The sequence below is a fragment of the Monodon monoceros genome, unplaced genomic scaffold (assembly GCF_005190385.1).
Source record: "Monodon monoceros isolate NGI ecotype Baffin Bay Population unplaced genomic scaffold, NGI_Narwhal_1 Super_Scaffold_9, whole genome shotgun sequence".
Taxonomy (NCBI): Eukaryota; Metazoa; Chordata; class Mammalia; order Artiodactyla; family Monodontidae; genus Monodon; species Monodon monoceros.
In genome coordinates, this window is record NW_021703786.1 from 11454957 (window position 1) to 11481484 (window position 26528).

The 26528-nt window shown below is 38.3% G+C and overlaps 1 protein-coding gene across 2 annotated transcripts; it reads right to left on the bottom strand.

Annotated features, from left to right (window-relative positions):
* Window positions 1-1642: 1642 nt before the first annotated feature.
* On the bottom strand, window positions 1643-25275 carry DDX52 (DExD-box helicase 52). 2 transcript variants are annotated; one of them, XM_029212816.1, is made up of 15 exons: window positions 24818-25125; window positions 23908-24106; window positions 19460-19587; window positions 18289-18474; window positions 16296-16439; window positions 15505-15616; window positions 14615-14687; window positions 13917-14120; window positions 11622-11712; window positions 9127-9249; window positions 8844-8994; window positions 8598-8673; window positions 6147-6218; window positions 5483-5575; window positions 1643-2808 (listed from the first exon to the last, which is right to left on the bottom strand). In XM_029212816.1, exons 2-15 carry the CDS (start codon window positions 23915-23917, stop codon window positions 2751-2753), a joined length of 1521 nt encoding a protein of 506 aa, XP_029068649.1. In that variant the 5' UTR covers window positions 23918-24106; window positions 24818-25125; the 3' UTR covers window positions 1643-2750. The 2 variants fall into 2 exon arrangements, with proteins under 2 accessions (XP_029068649.1, XP_029068648.1); XM_029212815.1 differs by lacking the exon at window positions 24818-25125 and adding an exon at window positions 25172-25275 and having other exon boundaries at window positions 2258-2808.
* Between the last annotated feature and the right edge of the window lie 1253 nt (window positions 25276-26528).

Consider the following 26528-nt stretch of genomic DNA (forward strand, 5'->3'; position numbering starts at 1 on the left):
GGGCTGGTGGGATGGTCTGGTGCCGGCTCCAGGTTCATTGTCAGGCAAGGCTCTGTGGAGAACCCAGCTGGCCGCCGAGCGGCAAGGCGTCATCGTTCCTCCGTTTGAAAAACCATCGTCTTGCTTAGTGGAAACAGTACACTGAGTCCTGTTTTTTTACCTGGATGGGGGGTACACGGGTGTTCTTTTATTGTTACTCTTTACACAAAGAATAGATGGATCTTGAATGCCCCTTTGATTGCATCACAGCGCCGATTAGTGATGAGCTCTACTTTTTCCCAGGAACTCGGCAGCTTCCTTTTGGTACCCACTCTAAAAGCCGAAGGTGTTTAGCCACCTGGTAATCCCCGTTTTCCCTATACTTACAATCAGGGCCAAAACGGTGGTGCTTGGAAAGGTTCATTGCTCCGACCCTACCTGGGCATATTTTTACTGTGATTTTTTTTTTTCCTAATCAAACTACTGTAGGTAAATATTAAAGTTGAATGTAAACTTTTTCAAGCCCTCAAGTGGAGTTTGCTTACTAGCAAGTAACGGATTATAATTAGCTTTATCATTTACTCTTGCCTCAGGGCTTTTACTGGGAAACAACTTGTAATAATAGTTATCGTCTATTGGGCACAATCACTGGTCAGGAACTTTACTGTATTTTTTCAAATCCTCAGTGTCCCTAAGAGCTAGTATTGGCATTTCACAGATAAGAAAATCAAGGTTAGGAGGAGGAGTAATTTACCCACATCAAACAGCTGCAAAACAGCAGGACCAGGATCAAAATCCAAGGAGTTTGACTTCAAAGTCCTTGCTCATTTCAGCTAGAGCCAGCTAGTTAATTATGCTTTTTTCCCCCATAATTGTCCACTAACTTCATTCCTCCCCTTCTTTAGATGGAACTGTGTAGCAGATGTTCCAATCGACATAAACTGATACATAACTAAATTCAGTATTAATCCATCGACAATCAAGATGATACAGGCTTATGTAGCCACTTTTAAGGATGGGTGATCACACAGGAGAAAATACTAAAAAAAAAAAAAAAAAAAAGAGGAAATAAAGTCAAATGAAGGGAGTATTTCAAAGATCATAGACCACATGACTCAGGATGTCAGCGTTCCACGATATTTCCAGTCCAGGTTAGATGCTGTCCTGTGATGACTCAGCATTGTGGCCTTATGTCTAACACGGCATCTACCACACTATTTGTTCCTTTACTTTATGCCCACTACACTGTAAGGGCAGGGACTGTGTTACCAAGACTTGTATTCCTAACCAAATATATAATGTTTGTTAAGGAATATATTTTGTGAAGTTATGACGTGTCAGGCACAGTGTTAGGTATTTATAATCTTGAGACATAGTCGGTATTACCCTCAATTTCACAAACAAACTGAACCTCTGAGAAATTAAGAACTTAAAACAACTGGCAAATGGGTGGCACCAGTACACCTACTTCCAGAATATATTTTGAGTCAAGGCTCTGTTTGCAAGAACAAAAAAATCACAGGCTTCTAAGTATTTCTTGCACCTTGTAGCAATAGGTCTCCATTTACATAAATTCTGAAGATGAACAATTTTTGTCTCATCTAAAATATTTAAGTTGCGGTCTACCCATCCTGACTCTAGAATAAAAGACTGAGAATACAGGAAATAAATAAGTTTAATTCAAATGTTACTGAGAAAAGGTTATCTATATTATGGTATTACAGTACTGATAACTAACATTCATGTCAGGCACCATTGCAGGTACCTTACATGTATGAAGTCGATTTTTCATTCCACTGTACAAAACTAGCAACTGAGGAAAACCTGCTAAGAGTGAATAGTCTCTATCACTGTACAATCACAGTCCTTTACCTTCGGCAGAGACCTGCATACTATCTGGATGAAGGGCCATAAAGCCTTAGGAAAGATAAGCTGTAAGAGAACGGAGCCAGGGGTGGATCAAGTAACAGGAACATTCTTCCTTATCAGGATAAAATGTTTATCACTTTTCGAGCAAAGTCATCTCAAATGGAAAGAGACAGGAAAGAACATGGTTAAATGACGGAAAATGAAATAAGAAAGGAGAAGCTGACCATAATCTCATAGCTGCAACATTATGAAGGTAAGGTCTGAGCTACGATAGGTATGAGGTAAAAGATATTTATATATAGATCAAAGAATTTAAAATTCTAGTGAACTTGAATAACCAGCCATATAAAAGGCATCTTGTTGTGGCTCATATCACAAAAGGCCATCAACATATTAAGAAACAGTGAAATAAAGAGAGCAGTAGATTTATTCTTGGTAGACAGCCCGTGCTGCTTCTTGTCCACCCAAAAAAAAAAAAAAAGTGGGTGGGAAGGGGCATTCAACCTCAAGACTTTACTTCGCAATGTGGTTCCAAATGCCTCTCCACAGCATACATGACACGCTCTTTCACACTTGAAGGGAAAAATCCAGTTCACCACATTTGGGTGTTGTTATTTTTAGCATAAACTTTTGTTCTTCTGTAAGAAGCATCGCTCTGGATTCAAACCACGTGAATGTCAATGAATGTTTTTTCCATTATATAATCATTTAAAAAATCACCTATGAATTGAAACGACATGATGCACTGATAGTTTAGGATCATTTTCACTAGTCCCATGTTCTTGTAGTTGATTTCAAATGTTTGGTACAGGTGATTATAAGACAATGTATTCCATGAAAACAACATTCATGCTGGAATCATAAAATCACATTTGTGATATAGTCTTTTTAGAAGTCTGTTTTTAACTTTTGTCCTCAGGAGTTACTTTCTTCTTGCTGTTCTGACCAGTGACCTTTTTCCTGTGACAATGAAAGGAAAGTTGAATTAGAAATTTTAGATATATGTACTTTCCAAAACTCTACCAGTTTAATAAACATTTACTGAAACCTCCTGTATAATCAAGTATACGAGGCACTAGGAACACAAAGATGTGTCTTTGCCCTTTAGAAAACCACATCCAGGTAAGTGAGACAGAAACACCACAGTAAACTACACTACAACATGGTATGAAAGACAGATTCTGATCCTGAATTAATAAGAAGAGTTCACATTGATTAAATGCCAGATACTGTTTATAAGTCGTTTATATGTATCAACTCAGATAGTCTTCCTAACTTACGAAGAAGATTCTATTATTATCCTCAGTTTACAGATGTGGAAAATGAGGTAGAGTGGTTAAGTAACTTGCTGATCATCACACACTGGTAATAAATATTAGACATGACACTGGTAAAAATTTTAGACATGACAGTCTGATTTTAGAGTTTGGTGAATGGTGAATGCCATCAACTAACTGTTAACACAGGAAAAGGAAAAAAAGTTTTGAGAAAGTAATCAATATTCACATACTACAGTATAGTAATGCAAAGTTCTTAGATGTATATCAGTTCATTTAATCCTCCACCAACTCTGAGTGGCAGAGTTAGTATTATTTATATAACTATTTCCATTATATATAGGGGGAAAGAGGCTTAGAGAGGTGAAGTGACTTGTCCTAAGTCACACAGGAAAAGGTGTTATTAGAGCCAGTTATTCTGGTTCCAAATCCAATCTCCCCTACGCCCTACTATACCAGTTTGAGTTTGCAGCGCCTGAAGTGACACCCACTAGGCAACAGGCTTCAGGTTTATAGCTCAGTTGGGAAGCTGGGCTTGAAGATATGGACTTAAGATTTATCAGCATAGAGCTGAGGCCACAGGTGTGGGTAGGATCATTAAAGCAACATCTACAGTGGAAAGGTAAGCTAGATTCTGATCAGATCTTGTCTGTATGCTATGTTAAGAAGTATGGCCTTTAAATGTGAAGAAAATAGAGAGAGAACCAAAGCATCTTAAGCAGGGGGCTAGTGACAAGGTTTATACCAGGTGTCCTCAAAGTCTTAGCACAGCTTTAAGTTTTAATAACCTCAGATCATTAAAAGCTGCAAACTTACAAAAATCAGCAATTGAAGTGTCATTACTTAAAATATTGACTTTATTTTTACAGTTCAACACAGCCATGATCTTATGCTCTAGTCAATTTTCGACCTTTGTAAAAACTTTTATCAGCTGTGGCTCAGTGCCTAAAAGGACTGCATTTCCAATCCTAGCTCTGAGATCACCCAAAGAATGAGGTTCTGATGTGTGCGCAACAATTCTGCAGCAGCCCACCACACGAAAAAGTCTAATGAGACAGATAAGGTGACCAAGCAGGGCAACCTTCTCTACCAATCCACTGGTCTGTCACCCAGGAACTGTTGCCACAAAGAATAAAAATAAAAATGTATTAAGAACGCACAAAACTGAATAAGTACCAGTTAAATTAAAATAATCTTTCAAATGATGTAGTTTTATAAGGTTGTAACATTTATTTTTCCCAAGTTATTAAAGCTTAAAACCACCAAACCCTTTGGGACACTCTGTACAGTCTATGTACTGGGGCTGAACATTATTTCCCACAACCAATACAAAATGTCAGGCAGACTCTTTCACTCAGAAGGAAAGTGCAGGTTTTCTCGCCTGGGTTCACCTTGTTCCTTCTACATGCCTAAATTTTACCCATCCTTGAACATAATTCTACTTCCTTGAAACTTTCTGTAACTACACCAATCCATAATGATTTTTTCCCTTCTCTAAACTTGTTTTATTTTAAAATTATTATCTAACTTTTTTCATGTATATTAATCTCCTTTCCCTAACTTCAGGAAAGGGGTCGTCTCATTTTACATCCACTCATACACCTTACTACGTATTATATATGTAGTAAGACTGAAGGTGAACAGTAGAACTTGGTAAATGCCTACATTTTATATATGTTATATATTAATTGGTACTGATAGAATTTGAAGAGTGTCATTTTTCCTTAAATAGTGGAAAGAATAGTACTGTGCAGAATATTTTAGCCCACCCCTATGAAATCATGTAGTTTCCTGGCAGTAATAGGCAAAACAGGTAGTCCTTTTTTGTGTATGTCCTTTTTTGTGTGTATGCTAAAAAAAAAAAAAACCTATACTTTAAAATCCTCAAAAACTCAGCTAAATGACTACAAATTTACTCAAGTCATACTGTTCAGAGGTGTTACAGTGTGCTTCAGCATAAGCCCAAGATCCTACTGAAATCCTGCCCAGAATATGGAGCTTGAAGGAAGACTCCATCAATGTGAGTCAGCAGTCCTAACTACTGGCCTCAGTAGTGTGCCCAGATACAGGCTGTGTGGAGATGGTGGACAGTGCAATTCTAATTCATAGTGAATTGAAATCTTATTTTCAAAGATGGAGAAATACAGATCATTAATATACAGATAAAGAAAAATTCCAAGATTGAATTATCCAAGTTTCCAAATCACAGGCAACCTAAGATATATTACTTTTATTACATTCTATAATGGACTGTAGACCTATCAAATTCTACTTCTAAAAATCTATCCTAAGGAAAAATAATGCTTACGTTATAAGAATATGCCAGAATCAAACAGTAACTTTTACCATATACTTACCGTTTATCCTTAGCTTTTTCTAAGAAATATTTTGGAGTTGTACTAATGCTCTCTCTTTCCAAAGGCTTCTTAATCATCTTTTTCTTTTGTTTACTGAAAGTTACAAAGAAAGAACTGAATTAAGTGCAACTTAATTTAAAAGAGCTAAAACTAGTTTTGGTTCTTTGGTTCACAAAATTCGTTTCCTTCATCCACTTACAGGTTTACAGGGACACCACTGTATCCACTTTAATATACTAGGCTACCTAACAGCATCTAGAGAGGTAACCCAAAGGGATGATAAATTCAACCAATTTTTTAAAAGGCACTGATTATGATTAAAATATGTCGTGTGTCACTCTGATATCTTGTGTTAACAAACACCAGAGTTTGATTTTGGCCAATTAACTGCTTTTTATCAGTTTTATGAATTAGAACAAAATCTCAGCGTATTTCACTCATGTTGAATAATACTTTAAAAATCTGAATACTTAAAATTTCAAGGATGAAAAACTGGCAGGGAAAGAACAGACAGTATTCACAAATATTTAAAAGGAAAATTTTTAATCTTAAAATGTTCTAAAAATAGTAGTATTATTAGAACTATAATGTATAAGAGTGTGAAATCAAGAATATATATGTAAAGAGAGAGAGAGAGAAGCTCCAGGTAAATTCAAGATTGTACCTTAGTAGTTTTTGGAAACCTTTTATGTATTCTGGGACAGGACATCCGGCCTGCTGGATAACATTGGCAACACTGAAAAAGGTACCCATAAACGTAAATTTGTATCTTGTCAAACTGATGTTTATGTACATAAACCCTCTGCACAATACAAGAGGAACTAAAACTACACAAACAAAAAAGTAATCCAGTAAAGTGTTCTGATAAATTATTACCAATTATTACCAGATGCAGTCATATTGGATTACTGAGAGAACAGTCTGCTGGACTGAAATCAATGTCTTGATGAAAATTTTAGATAGCAGCTGTTTCTACTCAATATTTAACAAGCCCTAAAAAGCTACTAAGCCCAGTATTGGATGAGACACTGACTGAAGTCAGAGTCATACTTAAATTTATTAAATGATAAAGCTTGACATGGTCTCAAGCTTCTCATGTATACAGTAAGCCCCCTACACATGAACCTTCAAGTTTTGAACTTTCAAAGATGTAAACATGCGTTCGCATGCCCAATCAGGTAAATTAGTTCACATGTCTGGCGTACATTGTCATAGGCATACATCCTCTACAAGTGGCTGTGCTTTTGTGTACTTTACTGTACAGTACTGTATAGAGTACAGTAGCACAGTATCTTTGTTTCAAGCCCAGGGTGTCCGGAAGCAAGCATAAAAGCAGCGGTGACGGAGCTGGTACTGCTAAGAAGCACCAGCAGTTGTACTGCACTACTGTACTTTTCAAGGTACTGTACTGTAAGATTAAAAATGTTTTATTTGGGGCTTCCCTGGTGGCGCAGTGGTTGGGGGTCCGCCTGCTGGTGCAGGGGGCGCGGGTTCGTGCCCTGGTCCGGGAGGATCCCGCGTGCCGCGGAGCGGCTGGGCCCGTGGGCCATGGCCGCTGGGCCTGCGCGTCCGGAGCCTGTGCTCCGCGATGGGAGAGGCCGCGGCGGTGAGAGGCCCGCGTACCGCAAAAAAAAAAAAAAAAAAGTTTTATTTGGGGGTTTGTTTATTATGTATTATTTGTGTGAAAACTATTATAAACCTATTACAGTACATACTATATAGCCGGTTGTGTTAGCTGGGTACCTAGGCTAACTTTGTTGGACTTATGAACAAAATGGACTTAACGAACACACTCTCGGAACGCAACTTGTTTGTATGTAGGGGACTTACTGTAGTAACTTATTCAATCCTTACAACCCTTTGTAGTAAATACTATCATTATCCCCATTTCCCAGATGGAAAACTGAGGTACACAGTTGCACTGATATGGGGGTCATCAGATGCACATGCTTGGAGTTGCTGAGAACTCAGGTGAATCTAGGCTGTTGGAATGTACTCCCCTACACACGTGAAAGTCTGATCACAGCAAAATCAAGGCTGACAGAGCCAAGGCTCAGAAGGCACGAAGCAAAATCTTCGCCAAAAGTGATAAACAGAATAAAGTACAAACTGCCTACATCCACAACTCAACTTCATTTGTTAGAAATATGAACTGTTGCCCATTATCATCAGCCTAAAGTTTCTGTAGGCAGCCCAAATGCAGGAAACTCGGCTTCTATACTAAAATCTATGACGATGGGCTAAATTAAGATAAGATTCTAAAAGTGTATCTATCATAGGTTACCCAGGCTTCAAGGGGCTACAACTGAATATTAGAGTGTGTTACTATAACAGTTTTTCCTCTGTGACAGGTGATCCTGGGACTAAACATAAAACTCCAGCTGCCCCTAAGAGTAATGGGAAGAATACACCCATGCTAACAGATCATTTTGACGGGGCTATAAGAGACTCAGGGGTTAACTTTAAGCTATTAATTAATCCAAAAGCTTAATATTACATTTTGAGTAATATCAAGTGAAGGCTATTGGGAGAATTCTGTGAGTCTGAAACTTTTTTTTTTTTTTTAATTAATTTTTGCCTGCATTGGGTCTTTGTTACTGTGCGCAGGCTCTTTTTAGTTGCAACGAGTGCGGGCTACTCTTCGTTGTGCACAGGCCTCTCATTAAGGTGGCTTCTCTTGTGGAGTACAAGCTCTAGGTGCACAGGCTTCAGTAGTTCTGGCACATGGGCTCAGTAGTTGTGGCTCGCAGGCTCTAGAGCACAGGCTCAGTAGTTGTGGCCCACGGGCTTAGTTGCTCCGTGGCATCTTCCTGGACCAGGGCTCGACCCCGTGTCCCCGGCATCGGCAGGCGGATTCTTAACCACTGTGCCACCAAGAAAGCCCGTGGGTCTGAAACTTAATGAATATTCCATTGTGAATATTTCCAAAATCTAACAATGGAAGGGCAAAAACGAGGCCCTTTGATCATTTTTCTTTTTTTCATGGCTAAGGTCTGTTTGACTAATACCATAACAGAATTTGGGACACAGCCATTTTGTAATTATCCGTTAACTGTGTATGAGAATAATGAATCAATTTTGCCAACTTAATGCTAAATTTTTTCTCCTAATTTACCTTCTTAATAATGGTTTATCATCTTCAGTGAAAAATGTAACAGCTTTTCCTTTATGCCCGGCTCTTCCAGTTCGACCTAAGAGAAACCAGACCATTAAAAAAAAACCTACTTTTGGGTGGAATGGGACCTTCAAGAATCACATATACAAGTCACTGGATTTTCACAGCACTAAAAACTTGAGCATGCTGAAGGGACTGGTAGTGGTGCTAAGAGAGGTGAGTAGAGGGGTGGGGCACACGACTCACCTATCCTGTGGATATATTCCACTGAGCTGGTTGGAAAGTCATAGTTGATGACCAAGTTCACACCTTTAAAATCGATCCCTCTGGCTAGCAAGGCTGTACAAATAAGAACCCAGATTTTTCCTGCTCTGAAGCTATGGACTGTGTTCTCTCTCTGGTTAACAGAACATATATTAAATGTTTTAGTACCACTCTAGGAATGGAAAACAAGTACTTCATAAATTTAATGCCAATTAAAAAAAATTAGTTGTTCTTTATTGCTTTGAAAGTATGCATTTGACTTTACCTGTTGCTGAGTTCTGTCTGCATGAATAACATCCACATTAATACCTTCATATATGAGCTCATGAAAAAGTTCTTTAGCCCTTTCAATGGACTGAACAAAAACAAGAACAGGTGGATTGAAACCCTAAAAGAAAGCATACATAATCCATAATCAAGAATATAACTGCAGTATTTCATATGATTTTAGTTCATTTTAATTTAGAAATTGACAAATTTCTTAGACCAGAGGTCCAAGTCTGCCTCTGTCTTCCTCACCATCCATTCTCTACAATGTGGTTCTTTCTCTTGTTGTGGAGTACAGGCTCTCCATCTAATTCCAATAATCTTGTCTAATTAATTCCCCTTCATCTTTCTACAGCAATGTATGCCCACACTTTGAAATAATCATCTGATTGCTTCTGTGCTTCAGAACATTTTTGTTTCTTCTTAAAATGTAATAGCTGTCATTTTAAAAAAAATAAATTTATTTATTTCAGGCTGCGTTGGGTCTTCGTTGTTGCGTGTGGGTTTTCTCTAGTTGCGGTGAGCGGGAGCTACTCTTCATTGTGGTGTGTGGTCTTCTCATTGTGGTGGCTTCTCCTGTCGCAGAGCACGGGCTACAGGTGCATGGGCTTCAGCAGTTGTGGCTCGCGGGCTCTAGAGCGCAGGCTCAGTAGTTGTGGTGCACAGGCTTAGTTGCTCCACGGCATGTGGGATCTTCCTGGACCAGGGCTCGAACCCGTGTCCCCTGCACTGGCAGGCGGATTCTCAACCACTGTACCACCAGGGAAGCCCCAATAACTGTCATTTTAATCTGTTATTTATCCTAACCGTGGGTATTCCCCAAAGCTTAGTCCTTGGTTCTCAGTTCTCTCAATATAATCTTTATCTTATCAAGTTCCATAAAATCTCAGTTATCAACCAGCAGCCCTAAGCAAATGATTTTTATTTTTTACATTAATATCATCAAACCCCACCTCTCTCTCAAACCAGCTTTCTATATTTTTGACTGTCAGCATTAGGGCTTAACCTTATTATTTTGGTCCACGCACCCTTTCAGAATCTAATGAAAGAAAGCTATGAAGCTTCTAACAGGCAACCACACATTCACACAAAATGTTACATATAATTTCAGAAGGTTCACAGAACTCCTGAAGTTTATACATGGCTAAAAATCTCTGGTGTATAATTCAATTTGAGTATCTGTGAAAACCTTAAATTTCCTACTGCCAAATGATATCCGTAAGAACATTAGTAAAACATGCACATAATAGCATTTATTATGTGCCAAGCACTATTGTAAATACTATATTTCTATTAACTCATTAATAAAACAAAAAACCCCACTCTGGTGTCCTATTCATTAATGCCCCAGTTCTCTAAGAAGCCAGGAGAGTGATGGGGGAGGTGCAGGGGCAGATAGAAACAGGCATACTTTGTTTAATTGCACTTTGCAGCAGATACTGTGTTTTTTACGAATTGAAGGTTTGTGGCGACTCAATGTTCAAGCAAGTCTATCAGCACCATATTTTTCCAACAGCATTTGCTCACTTCACGTCTCTGTATCACATTTTGGTAATTCTCGCAGTATTTCAAACTTCTTCATTATTATTATATTTGCTGTTGTGATCTATGATCAGTGAGTGATCTTTAATGTTACTGCTATGACTCAGTGAAGGCTCAGGTGATGGTTAGCATTTTCAGCAATAAAGTATTTTTAAGTTAAGGTATGTACATTGTTTTTTAGACATAATGCTATTGCACACTTAACAGACTACAATATAGTGTAAACATAACTTTTCTATACACTGGGAAACCAGAAAATTCCTGTGACTCACTTTATTGTGACATTGGCTTTACTGTGGTGGTCTGAACAGAACCCGCAGTGTGCTGGTGTGGAAAAAGGAGGCATTCAGGGCAGCAGGTAGGTCTTTCCCTGGCCTACCCCGAGCTGGGAACAGAAATCTTAATATATTCTGAGAGGAGAGCGTCTCCCCTTCGAGACAAGAGTTGCTCCAATGTGCTTCTTACCGATTTACCACTGGATTACTAAATATGACGCAGGAATAGCACTCAACCTCCCTTTTTTTTTTTTTTTTTTTAAGTTTCTAAAACCTTTTATTTCATCTTAAATATGGAAACAGCCAGGGCACGGAGGGGGGCCCACCCGGGAATCCTGCGGCAGGACCCCCTCAATAGCACACAGCTCAGGGACCCAGGCCACAGCACTGATCACCCTACCTGGGGACAGGGAGGAGAGCTGGGGGCCCTGCAGCCAGTTCTGGATGGGAGTTAGGGTGTGGGCAGGGAGAAGCTGGGACAGAGAGACCCCCAAAACTGCCAGCAGGAGGCGGGAGACCCAGCAGAGCCCCAATCAAGGGTCTGCCAGGAAGTTAAGCGCTCATAATAAATCCGTCTTCCAAGGCTAGTAATACAAGTAATTGCTAGTAATATTACACCTAGCAATACAAGGCTTGGTGAACATTAACAAAACTCAAGAATGTAGTCCAAATATACCTTTTTAACAAGTTCTCTCATGGCCAGAAGTTTTCCAGTCTCAGACCCAACGAAGAGAAGCTCTTGTTCTACGGTCTCTACTGCAGAATTCCTAAGAAGAAAACATCCCTTGTAGTTTGCAAGAGCCAATTTTTGTTTCCCCCCTTGAATTCTAAATAAATGAAAAAATTTACACACAACTCCAACAGAATGACCTTTTCCACCGTCAATATAAGTACTGAATTATTTATATTTTAACTTAAAGACAAAGTTATTTTTAAATGTTTTATTCGTTCTTTTAAAAAATTTTTTAATCCAAGTATAGTTGATTTACAATGTTATATTAGTTTCAGGTGTACGGCAAAGTGATTCAGTTATGTGTGTATATATGTGTGTGTGTGTGTATATATATATTATTTTTCCGATTCTTTTCCATTATAGTTTATTACAAGATACTGAATATAGTTCCATGTGCTATACAGTAGGACCTTGTTGTTTATCTATTTTTTATACAGTAGTTTGTATCTGCTAATCCCAAACTCCTAATTTATCCCCACCTCTGCCTTTCCCCTTTGGTAATTGTAACTTTGTTTTCTATGTCTGTAAGCCTGTTTCTGCATTGTAAATAAGTTCATTTGTATCATTTTTTAGATTCCACATATAAGTGATACCATATGATATTTGTCTTTCTCTGTCTGACTTACTTCACTTAGTATGATAATCTCTGGGCCCATCCATGTTGCTGTATGGCATTATTTCATTCTTTTTTATGACTGAATAATATTCCTGTGTGTGTGTGTGTTTAAGTGTGTGTGTGTGTGTGTGTACACCACATCTTCTTTACCCGTCAACTCTCAATGGACATTTAGGTTGCTTCCATGTCTTGGCTATTGTAAATAGTGCTGCTGTGAACACCGGGGTGCATGTATCTTTTCGAATTATAGTTTTCTCAGGATATATGCCCAGGAGTTGAGATTGCTGGATCATATGGTAACTCTATTTTTAGTTTTTTAAGGAACCTCCATACTATTTTCCATAGTGGCTGCACCAATTTACATTCCCACCAACAATGTAAGAGGGTTCCCTTTCTCCACACCCTCTCCAGCATTTATTCTTTTTTCTTTTTTTAATTTTTATTGGAGTATAGTTGATTTACAATGTTGTGTTAGTTTCTCTAGCATTTATTCTTTGTAGACTTTTTGATGATGGCCATTCTGACTGGTGTGAGGTGATACCTCATTGTACTTTTGATTTGCATTTCTCTAATAATTAGTGACGTTGAGCATCTTTTCATGTGCCTACTGGCCATCTGGATGTCTTTGGAGAAATGTCTATTTAGGTCTTTGAATGTTTTGTTATGATTATAAAAATGTTATCTCAAGAAAATTTAAAAAAATAAAGACATAAACAATAAAATTAATTACCCACAATTCTACCATTTTAGAATAAACTTTGACATTTTGCTGTGTTCTAGTCATAAATTTTCATGTGTCTAGTTACTTACAGAATCCTTCTAAAAGTAAAATTATTGGGTAAAATGAGAACATTTTAAAGGGGGTTGTTACATATGCCTAAATTTTTTTCTTAATGATTAGCAAAGGTTTATTTATTGACAAACAGTTGGGGTGAGGTATCTTTAGGCTTTATTAACACTCTATACCATGTATAAATACTTTTTCCATTCTGTTATCTGCCTTTATAATTATGTTTATGGTTAATCTGTTCTATTTTTCTTTTTATACACAGGAGTTTTATGTTGAAAGTAGACAGGATATTCTTTACTGTTTCATTTGGCTTCTGTTTTACTTAACATGGTACTACAGGCACCTTTTCATATAGCTACAGTCTTCACTCTGACCATTTCATGCGTTGCATTATAGTATATCAAATGGCAATATCATAATTTCATAAGACTTTTCTCTATCATTTAGCATAAATGCTCCCCAAAATATTTTTAAAAAGCAATTATAAATCAAGTGGCTCAGTAACATCAGCTTCCTTCTCTGTGGCCCTACTTTGTTAAGCCATCAACGAGATTAAATCCTTTGGGTGGCCACAGAGCTCATGTCATACTTTGTGGATTGGAAGAACCAACTAAACACATGAGGATAGGAATATTAATATGACAATATGATAATCTCCCTTTGGATTATTCTAAAATAGAAAATGCTTAATCAATCTTGACTTTAAAGAATATATTTCTTTCAGTCAAACTCTTTTTATCAATCTTAGGCCACACAAGCTATCTCTTTTAGTCTAAAATAATGACTTGTGTTTTTTTAAAAAATGAGTGGGATAGTGTGGAAGAACAATTACCTTGCTCCAATGGAAACAGTAATGACATTATCCAAGTTGAGTCTGCACCACTGCTCAACATCATAGGCAAAAGTTGCACTGAACATAGCTCTTTTGACCTTGTGGGATGTGCAGGCCAAGAAAATGGAAGCCAGCTGGTCTCTGAACCCAGTTTTGCCATCTTCAAACAGTTTATCTGATTCATCTACTACCAGCCATTCAACACTAAGAAATAACAAAAAAAACTTCTGGGTATTGAACTGAAAGATCCAAGATGCTTCACTACCTGTGGGAACACATGAAGAAGTCCAACCACAATGATGCTTCTCAGATCTACATATCATACCAGAAGAAGGTATAAGAAAAATAAGCAAGAAAAAGGTAAAAACAAGATAAATATAAATTAATGTACCTATTCCATTAGCTCCAAAGATATGAGGTTCCATTGGCAATGACAGAAGCTCAGATAAACCTTATGAACGCCATCACCATTGCTGAAAGATGTGAAAATTTCTAGGGGAATTCTGTACTAACTGCTTATCGGAATCTGTTAACTTTCTTCCAGACCAGGATAGTTACTTTTCTATGAGTTTAATGAAAACCATTTTTCTCAGCATCAACATAGCAAGCTCCAAAGAGCAATAATACAAGTAATTGAGGACAAAATATAATCAATTTAATGAAAAACACACATAAAAGACATTATTAAAGTAATGTACCTTGTTAAGTCTATTCCCGGAGGATCTTGCTTTAATAAATAGATTAGTCGATTTGGAGTAGTCACAAGAATATCTGTAAGGAAAAATAAATGGTACAAATTGCAAAAACAACATTCATCCCTCTTGAATTAGGGGAGTCTCCTGAATTTCCGTTAATAACCTCAGGTGGGGAGAAGCGGTTATATGCACTACACCAACAACACAATAAGCTAATATACATATTTTTTTAATCCATCATAGCACAAACTACTATATCCTTACTCTCCTTTTATCTGATCTGCTTTCCCAGCTTCTAAGAGGCAAGAATACTATAATCCACCAATTTGCTTAACAAACATTTGTTTGTTTTTCAGGAAAATACTTTCCTTAAATGCAACTTTACTCAGAAGCTCAAGATAAAAGACAAGTAAAACAGATTCTCTGGCTGATCTAAGAGTAGGGATGTAAATCAATCTTATCTGCAGAATATTTCCATGGCAGATTAACAATCAATAGAATAAGCAGGGATTCTCAACCTCAGCACTACTGGCATTTTGGTTCAGACAACTCCTTGTTGTAGGAGGCTGACCTGTGTGTTGTAGGATGTTTAACAGCATCCCTGGCTTCTGTCCCTATACTAGTAGCACCTCTCCCCAGTTGTGATGACTTAAAATGTCTCCAGATATTGCCAAGTATCCCTGGGATAGAGGGTGAGGTGGGGGTGAAGGGCAGAATCACCTCTGGTTGAGAACCACTGGTATATATTTATATATCTACTGGGTGGGGGTAAGGAGGAGATCTCTTTCAGCTTTTCTAAAAATCAAACTAACTACACTTTAAGAACTTCTAGGTAGCAATTAGGATACTTGTAATTTCTAAATCCCTTACATCTCAAGCACGAACCCCCTTACCAAACTTCTTAGATGATTTAGGTCCAAATTTCTTGGCTGCAACTGCTGCTTTGTGGATCATGTGTATCCTGAATCCTGTTCCCTCAGATATTTTTACTAACTCTCGGTGAATCTAAAACAGAAAATGATAAAAACATTAGCTGCTAAAATACTTGGATAAGATGTATAGTCTCTTTCATTATTAACAAAGTAAATCTAGTATCAACTCATGAATACCTGAAATTAAGCCCATAATAATCTGTAGATTAACCTGGAATCTCAGCATTTTGGAACGTCAATACTAAGTAAGATTCAGTAGTTTCTTCCGGTCTGGTAAACTAGTTCCAAGAGATAAAACCAAAACTCTTCCATTCTGTTACATATTGTTTGTAGAATACAGTACTGTTACAAAACTATTTCATACTTGGCATGTATTTTATATTAAGCACATTGGGAGGGTAGAGTGGATCATTGTATAGTTTTACTTTCTCAAAAACTGAGATGAGGTTTCATTTTTCTAGGTGAGGAAAAAAAGTTTTAGAGGGGAACTATATATGATAGTAGCCTTCCAACTTCAAGGATCTTAGAGCATATACCAAAGTATAAATGTTAAGAACAACATATTTTATAAAACTGAAAAGACTTAAAAGACTGGCCCACATGCAGTAAGACACAGAGAAGTGTGCTTTGGACAGAATATGTGACAATGAGAAAGACACGGGCCTTACTCTTTTGGACCTTTCTATTACCCTCAAGTAAGAAAGATGACTGACAAACACAAACCCAACCTCTTCAGAAAGTACCAGTCATACCTGGCTGGCAAGTTCTCGTGTTGGTGATATAATCAGGGCTCTGAAGCCTTTGTTTGTGGGTTGTTTCAGGTGCATTAAAATAGGAATGCTAAAAGCCAAAGTCTTTCCAGATCCAGTAGGAGCAGAAGCCAGAAGTTCTCGACCCTAAAAACAGAGTATATTAAGTACAAGGAAGAGTACATACATTTTTCAGAGCCCAGTCAAATAATGCTACCAGCCATAAAATAACAAAATTATACATAATAAATCCAAACACTCACATTCCCATCACTCTTCTAACTTCTCCCATATTTGCTTTTCTACCCACCCCTGCTACAACCGCCCCAATAGAGTTTCTGAGCATTATTACTAAAGTTCATTTGAACTGGGTAAAGAAAGTAGATAACTAAAACCCAAAGATGATTCACAACCTCATTTCCATTATTTCAATTTTTCTTTCCCCTAAACCTCTTTATCAAAGCAAAATTACAAAACCAACTTTTTGACCTGATATCTGCATTGCTCCATCCTTAAGGAAAGTTTTAATAAACAACAAAATGGCTAAAAGTAAGAAATAAAAAGTGGTGAGTGCCTCCCTGGTGGCACAGTGGTTGAGAGTCTGCCTGCAGATGCAGGGGACATGGGTTCGTGCCCCGGTCCGGGAAGATCCTACATGCCGTGGAGCGGCTGGGCCTGTGAGCCATGGCCGCTGAGCCTGCGTGTCCGGAGCCTGTGCTCCGCAACGGGGGAGGCCACAACAGTGAGAGGCCCGCGTACCGCAAAAAAAAAAAAAAAAAAAAAGTGGTGAAAACCTGAGTGACAGAGTCATTTATAGATGACAATCTTCAAAAAGTCACTGTGATTTTTTTTTTTTTTGTCACTGTGATTTTTAAAGCTTTAAGTTAAGGTCACTACAGAAACAACCTTAAATGAAAACTAAAAGCAAATTTACTATAATGCCAGTCAACAACATCATTCAAATATATTCTTATTTCAGTTCCCAAAGAAAATGAAAAGGATTAGTATGGATGAGGAGAGGGAACTCATATCCTTTTGCTACTAGAACTGAAGGCCATCTTGGTTATGTTGGGGAAAAAAGTCAGCTCTCACCACTACAAAAAGAAACCTCAGAAAAACTTAATTTCCAAAAGTCTAAGTTAACTCATACCTCTATCAACAACACATAAACAAATTATGGTATATTCATACAACAGAATACTACTCAGTAACAAACTACTGATATATGCAACATGGAGGAATCTCAAAAACTGTATTAGAGTGAAAAAAACCAAAAAGAGTAAATAATGAATGATTCCACTTACATGATTCTATAAGAGGAAAAACTAAAACATGGCAATAGAAACCAGAAAAGTGCTTACCTCTGGGCAGGGGTCAGGTGAGGACTGAATGGAAGGGGTATGAGAGAACTGTCTGGAGTGACAGAAATGTTACACATCTTCACTGAGTTGATGGTTACATAGGGTACGCACTGTTGAAACTCACTGAACTGTGCACTTAAAATCTATGCATTTTTTTGGTACTTAAATAGACTTCAATAATAAAAAGTACTGGGATAAAAACAAAGTCAGGCTATGTACAAGAATTCTGTATTTCTGAAATAGTTCTTGAATATTACAAACTAAATCATGGATGAAAAAACAGAACATAGTCCCTATCCTCAGAAGATTAACACTCTTAGTTAAATGGAAGAGATGAATATAATTAATGCAAATACATAGTAAAGTGTAAGACAAATGTTGCAAGAAAAAGAAAACACACGGAGAACTGGGTGGTAGGGGAAACAGTGTTGGTAAGGGAAAAAGATCACATCTAACAGTAGTGATCAAGACAAATCTTACGGAGGCACAGGTATTAGAGACGGACCTTGAAATCAAGGGTAGGATTTCAACAAGGGGAGATAAGGCAGAAAGGAACATTTCAAAGACAGAGGAAAGAGAATGAACACACACACACACATACACATGCACGCATACTCACAGGCCTTCATACTCACATGCAGCATAACTGGAATGGCTTGCATTTGGATTGGCGTAGGTATCTGGAAGCCTGCATCTAGAATGTTCTGAAGCAGTCGAGAATTGATTTTAAATTCCTGGTCAAGTTGCTGAAATGTAGCAATTGGGTCAGGAAGATCAGTTCCTTGGACATGAATTTTATGTTTATTCCGGAAGAAGTTTATCTGAAAAGTGAAATAAAGGAGTCGCCATTAATGTGGTCAAATACAGTGTCAGATGTTGTAAAGCAACAGTAACGGTTCCTGGGATAAGCTTTAGTAACATATGAAACTTTCTGGTTAAATTCCAATCCCTACAAGATACAGATATTAGGTATAATTCGTGCCCTTTCATAGAAGGAAGACCTTCATAACAATGAAACCTATCTATCCACACTTTCCTCATGTTAATGTCAATGCCATGAATAATGTGTTATTCATATTAATGTGCTACTGTCACAGTCACAATCTTATATAAACTTCTAGAAGGCAGGCACCGAATCAATCTATTGTCTTTATATGGCACTTAGCAGACAAGTGCCAATGCTTTTTAATGATTACCCTAAACTCTACTTATTAAGACTGAGTGCCAAAAGCAGAATCAAGTGATGTTGATTATTTTTTGTTTTCCCATTCTCTGATCCAGACAGCCAAATTCTAGATTCGGGATTACTAACTGAGCTGAACAATACTCTCCATCTGCAATACAGCAGGAGAGCAGCAAACGCGACAACGGCATATTTGTTGTTTCTTCTGAATTCTACTCCTCCTAGTCCCAAGTCATAAAATAGGTTTCTTAAGAATTCTAACTCTCAAATCCCTGTAGGAGGAAATCCTTCTAAACCAGTGTGAGCTTAACATAAAGGAGAAAGGGGGCCAATTTCATGTTTATCAAAAGGGAATAAGAAATTTTAAAAATTTAATTCTAAACACATCATCAATTTTGACCTAAGTTTCAAAATTTCAAGACACTTTCAAGAATTTTAAACTTTAAAAATTTCAGCCACAGCACAAACACTACTTTGCTTTAAGTTTCCATTAAAGTAAAATCTAATCTAATATAAGTAATCTTCTAAACAAAACCATACTCGCTTTTACCAACAGAATAACTCAAGGATAGTGAAAAAGTCATTAGGCCAGAAAACCAATTGGATGAAGCCATTTTTCTAACCTTTTCTTTTCTGAGCTGCTCCAACTTTCCTGAAGTTAGTTTATTTTCTCTTTTAACTTTTTTATCTTCAATCTTTGCTTCCACAGATGATATCCACTGTATAGTAGAAACTTCTTGAGAAGTAATTTCTAAAATATATTTTTAAAAAATTAAAAGATTTTAAGTGCAACATTCTTAGGTGGCACAAACAGGCCATACCTTACCTTCACACTAAACAAAAGAAAAAGTACTAGTGGTTGCAACTAGATGAAAGAAAGTAATAGGAGGTATAAAAATTGGGAAAGGAGGGCTTCCCTGGTGGCACAGTGGTTGAGAGTCTGCCTGCCGATGCAGGGGACACAGGTTCGTGTCCCGGTCCGGGAAGATCCCACATGCCGCGGAGCAACTAAGCCCATGCACCACAACTACTGAGCCTGTGCTCTACAGCCCGTGAGCCACAGCTACTGAGCCTGAGTGCCACAACTACTGAAGCCCGCGCGCCTAGAGCCTGTGCTCTGCAACAAGAGGAGCCACCCAACGAGAAGCCCACGAACTGCAACGAAGAGTAGCCCCTGCTTGCCGCAACTAGAGAAAAGTCCACGTGCAGCAACAAAGGCCCAAGGCGGCCAAAAAAAAAATTAATTAAAAAAAAAAACTGGGAAAGGAGAAGCAAGTTGTGTGTTGGTAAAATCAGAGCTCTGAAGCTCACTCTTTCCTTTTTCTTCTTTTTAGTTATTTCAGCTTTGTAATATGTACCTAAATGTACACTTGAAAACAATGAGGGATTAATTCAAAAGCTATTTAAACAATAAGAGATGTCAATGAGGCAGCCAGCTTTTCTATATCCACAACCAGCTAGAAAATAAATACGATGCAAGAAAAGATTTCACTTATAATAGCAATAAACACAACACAATACTTAAGGACTACTCAATATTATAAAGAGAGCAATTCTCACTAAATCTGTAAATAACACTACCTCAATGAAAAGTAATGATAGGATTGTTTTGGTAACTGGAGTAGCTGACTTTAAAGTTTATATGGGAAAATAAATATGTACGAATACCTAAAAAATTCTAAGAAGAGTAATGAGCAAAGACTACTTCTGGAATTTCTTTTAAATTTTTTCAACTTCACCGATGTACAACCAACACAATAAACTGCATATATTTAAAGTATACAACTTGAGGCATTTTGACATTATGTATGTACCTGTTAAACCATCACCACATTTAAGACTATTTCCATCACTTCCCAAAATTTCCTTGTGGCCCCTTACAATGCATCAGTCCATCCCTAGGTAACAACCTGTATTCTTTCTTTCTTTCTTTTTTTTTTTTTGGCTGTGCCGCACAGCATGCGCAATCTTAGTTCCCTGACCAGGGATTGAACCTGTGCTCCCTGCAGTGGAAGAGCAGAGTCTTAACCACTGGACCACCAGGGAAGTCCCCTGTTTTCTGTCACTGTTGATTAATTAGCTTTTTTTTTTCCTGGAATTTTATATAAATGGAATCATATAGTACTCAATAAATTTAGTCTGGTTTCTTTCACTCAGGATAGTTATTTTGAGATTCATCCATGTTGGAGCATGTATTAATAATTTTAACTTTTTATTTACAAGTAGTATTCCATTGTATGGATATACAATTTGTCTATCCTCCGCTTGCTGAAGGACATTTGGGTCATTTCCAGTTTTTGGCTGTTACATATAAAGCCACTATGAACACCTGTGTACAAGTCTTTGTGAGGACACACGTTTTCCTTTCTCTTGGGTAAATTCTAGGAGTGGAATAGGTGGGTCACATGGTAGCTACATGTTTATTTTTTTAAAAATCCTTTTCAATTTCTACCAGAAAAGCCTACTAGAGTTTTAACTGGGTTTGCACTGACTCTATAGATCACTTTAGGGAGAAAATATCCAGTTGCCCAATCAATAAAAAGAGTATGCCATACCACTCTACTGGAATTTATAAAGTAAGGCCACATTAATTAACACAAGCTGGTACTAGTGTACGAATACAGAATTAGAAATCAATGAAATAGAATAGAGTCGAAAGACCCAAATATATATGGGAAATAAGTTACAATAAAAGTTGTATTTAAATCCAACAGGGAGAAGATGTAATATCAATATATTAGGACAATTTGCTAGCCATCTGGAAAAAAATTAATTAGTTCCTCATTCATTCCCTATACCAAATAAAATCCCAGAGGGTCAAAGATTTCAATATAACAAAATGAAACTACAAATAAGAAAACATGGGAGAATTTTTGAAAAATAAGCTTAATGCTTAGAATGCAAAAACAAACCCAAAAAACCATAAAGGAAAAGATAAATTTAACACATAAAATGGCAATAAATAAATAAATAAAGACGATAAGTGAAAAGGGACAAACTAGAAAACATATCTGTATACACAGTATGCTAGAATAGAGCTAACTTCCTTAATATATATAAGGCCTAACAAATTAAGAAGAGACAGATGAACAATATTAACAGTAAAAAGGTGCAACAGTACATGAGGAGGCAAATTAATATAAAAAGGAAACTCTCGTACATGGCTGGTGGGCATCACCAATTGGAATGACTTCTTTTTTTGGAAAGACTTTTTGAAAAAATAAAATTTTGCTCCCTTTTATGAGACAGTTGGCATTAATAGACCTGAATCATTATTCATCCACAAGATCTTGAATTTTCCAATTAAAACTATATATATGTCTATCCACACTTGTTGCTAAATGGTTATAGGACATATCTGTGTGTTTCTGGCTGCCCAGGAAAACAGGGCAACCTAAGCTTATGTCAGGTCTTTTTTCAATTCATCTCGGTGGAAGGCTTTATTAAACTTCCTTGTAGCCAGGAAAGTAACATGACTTGTTAACTATGAAATTCCACTTCTAAGAATTTATCAGACAGATATACCCACACATACACACAAAGTAAAACATTTATTGCAAAACTGTAACAATAAAAGTGAGGAAACAAACTAAAAGTCCATCACATAGGAACTTGTTAAATCGCTTATGGAATGGACAATGGAATACTATGCTATGTTAAAATGAACAAGACAATGCACTTCCTACTCATTCCAGACAATCTCCAAGATATATTGTTTTTTATAAAAGGAGTAGGGGTAGGGAAGGTTCAGAACAGAACAGCATACAGAGTACACTATCATTCACGTTTTTTAAGTGAGATATAAATACATGTGAATAGAATATCTCTAAGAAAATACCTAAGAAATTGATTAACAGTGGTTGCCTCTGGAGAAATAGGGGACTAGAGACAAAACAGTGGAAAGAAAATTTACTTTTCACCATTGTATAACTTTTAAAAACCATGTGTAAGTATTTAGTTTATTAAAAAGGTAAAATGGGGCTTCCCTGGTGGCACAGTGGTTGAGAGTCTGCCTGCCGATGCAGGGGACGCGGGTTCGTGCCCCAGTCTGGTCCGGGAAGATCCCACGTGCCACGGAGCGGCTGGGCCCGTATGCCATGGCTGCTGAGCCATGGCCGCTGAGCCTGCACGTCCGGAGCCTGTGCTCCGCAAAGGGAGAGGCCACAACAGTGAGAGGCCCGCGTACCGCAAAAAAAAAAAAAAAAAAAGGGTAAAATGGCTAGGAAACTTAATAGATGTAACAGACAAAGAAGAAAGGTAAATACTCCTATTTTTGAGTACAGAAAAAAACCTTGTGAAAGACAGGCAAGGTGTAAAAACAAACAAGTCACAAAACTTGAAATGTAAATATCCAACAAAGCCTATGAAAAGATGTTCAACCTCACCAGTTATCAAGAAAATACAGGGGCTTCCCTGGTGGCACAGTGGTTAAGAATCCGCCTGCCAATGCAGGGGACACAGGTTTGAGCCCTGGTCTGGGAAGATCCCACATGCTGTGGAGCAACTAAGCCCATGCACCACAACTACTGAGCCTGCGAGCCACAACTACTGAAGCTGGCGAGCCTAGAGCCCGTGCTCTGCAACAAGAGAAGTTACCCAATGAGTAGCTTACGCACCGCAACGAAGAGTAGCCCCTGCTCGCCGCAACTAGAGAAAGCCTGCGTTCAGCAACAAAGATTCAGTGCAGCCAAAAATAAATAAATTAAAAAAAAAATACAAATTAAAAAACAGTTTCACTCATGAGATTGGCTAAAATGTTAAGACCAACGGTATCCAGCATTGACATGGCTGTGGGGAGTCATTTTGCATCTGTTCAAAGAAAGAAGTGTGCATATCCTTTCACCTAGTGAATTCACATTTAGGATGCTAATTACAGAAATACAGCACCTGTACAAAAAGATATATGTACAGGTATCTTATTGTAGCAATAGTTGTAATCACAAATACCTGGAAACAACCTGAATGCCATCAACTGACAAATAGCTGTATACTGTCTGAGGTGTAATCACAAGCTTGCACAATTTCTGTAATTGAAAAAAAAAAGAAAAAAAAACATACATCAAGCACTAACCTGAAGTCATCTTCTTCCTCTTTTTCTTGTTCTGCTCCCTCTTCCTTTCAGTTAGGCTCTCTTCATTTTTCTCTTCATCTTGTAGCTCCTGATGAGTTCTTGATGATTCACTCTCACCTGGGACAGACTTCTTGTTTCCAAAAAAGTCCAGTCCCTGTAGCACCTCCGAAGAATCAAAGTCATATTTCCTTTTTCCTATCTAAAACCCAGAAAATTTCAAATGAAATCTATAGACAGACTGGCACTGTTTTCACCCTAGCAGTGTTGGCAGTAAGGGTGTGGGTACAGTGACTCCCCATCTTTTTTATCTTTCACCAAATATTTGTTTGAGCTGACAAGTGTGTGTCTGGGCAAATGGAATCCAAGATGATACCTTTTCTGACCTTACAAAAGTAATAATAATAGTCATAATAGTAACTAACACTTATAAGCATAACACATGCTGTCAGGCAGATTTCTAAGCATGTTTAGTAGATATATTAAATTCCTTCTTCCTTCAACAACCCTAACGAGGTAAATAGCAATATTACAGATGAGAAAATCGAGGCATTAAGAGGTTAAGTAACTTGACCAACGTCTCAAAACTAGTAACTGGCAGACCCAGGATTTTACCTGAATAATCTGGTTCCAGAGTTCAAACTCTTAACTACGCTATGCCGTCAGACAGAGAAAGAAGAAACACACGTGCTGCGCACACACACGAATGTCCCTAGTCCCACTACCAAGAAATCTTGATGTTCAAGATTTTCCACAATTGGGCCCTAACTACTCCCGATTTATCACTCACTAATTCCCTATGTAAGATCTCCCATTTCTAAATCGCTCTTCTCATTGGTTACTTAACACGCCATGGAGTTGCGGGAATAAAAAAAAACATGCCCACTAAAGGCATACGCATGCCAAGACAAACCTGGAGAGACTACACTGAAATCATCTGTTCTCTCCGTTTGGGGTTTTTCAAATTCTTTTCCAACAGTTTCGGAAAAAAGATAACTTCTGAAAGTAGGATTCTAACTGTGCTTTGAATAAACTCAGAAAGGAGGCCGGGAGGAAACGTTTCCTTGCTAGACCCAACAAAGTCTACAGAATGATGGGAAAAAGAGTTCATTCAGGAGGCTGCAGTACGCTGAACGCCAAGGGAGGGAAAATGCCCCACAGCCAGGCCACGGGGGTCTCCGAGTGCCGGCTCCCCCAGCAGCCAGTTCCTTCTCCGGCACCTGCCCCTTCTCAGTTACTCAGGCTTCTGACGTCTTGCACACAGTACCTTGAATCGGGCAGCGTCCGCCGAGAAGCGTCTCACGTCGAATTTGGCCCCCGCGCCGAGCCGGCGAAACAGATCGTGAGCATCCATCTTTTCCCAGAAAGCTCCGCGGTCCCACAGCGCCTGCGCAGAGGACTCCCCTCCCGGAAGGTCTGGGCGGAAGTGGCTCCGCGGGGCGGAGCCTGGCGGCAGTGAGAGTTTGGGAGTTTGAATCGTCTTACAGTGTGTCGCTTTTTTATTTGTTCTTTAAAAAAGTATTTATCAAGATTCTCTTAAGCCGGGCACTGTTCTACACTCTTAGGGATAGTTTGGTAAACAACACCCCAGGAATCTCACCTCGGGAAACATATTTTAGTGGGGATGGAAGATGTTAACAAATAAATAAGCAGAATAATTCCTGAAAAAGTGCTATGAAACAAAACAGTGTAATTGGTAGAGAAAGGGAGAGGAGCCACTTTTAGGTAGGTTAGTTAGGTTCATTCTGATGAAGTGATATTTGATCTAAGAGGAGGCAGCCTTTCCCAGATATGGGAAACAGCATTCCAGACACAGGAAACATTGTATGAAGAAGGAAAAAGTTTTGGAACATTGAGAAAATAGAAAGAAGGCCAGGGTGACTGGAGCCAAGTTGCAGTGAGGGAGTGGTACAGATAGGGTTGAAGGGACAAATGAAAATCAGATCTCATAGACTTTTTTTTTTTTTTTTTTTTTTGGCGGTACTTGGGCCTCTCACTGTTGTGGCCTCTCCTGTTGCGGAGCACAGGCTCTAGACGCGCAGGCTCAGCGGCCATGGCTCACGGGCCCAGCCGCTCCAAGGCATGTGGGATCCTCCCGGACGGGGGCACGAACCCGTGCTCCCTGCATCGGCAGGCGGACTCTCAACCACTGCGCCACCAGGGAAGCCCTCATAGACTTTTGTAACAGGGTCATGGTAAGGAATTTGGATTTTAATCTAAGCATGTCAGGAAGCTATTCAAATTTTTTTACTGAGAGTGCAACATGACTTAGTTTATTACATTTTTTATTTATTTTCTTCATTGTATTTGTACTGTACAAAATTATTTACTTATGAGTTGCCTCCCCCTTCTAGAATGAAGTCTAGGAGCACAGAGATCTAATTTGCTTCACTGCTGTACCCCCAGTTCCTGTGTGCTCTCAATAAATATTTGATGAATGAATGAGTGAATGCTTTGCAAAAGATTACTCTGGCTATTTGGAGGATGGACCATAGAAAGGGTAAGAGTGGAAACAGTTCAGTCAAAGTAGAAATGATGATGGTGGCTGGGATTAGGGTGGTATCTGTGCTGATGGAGTTAAATGGATAGATTTGGGGTATATTTTGGAGGTAGGTCTAAATTCA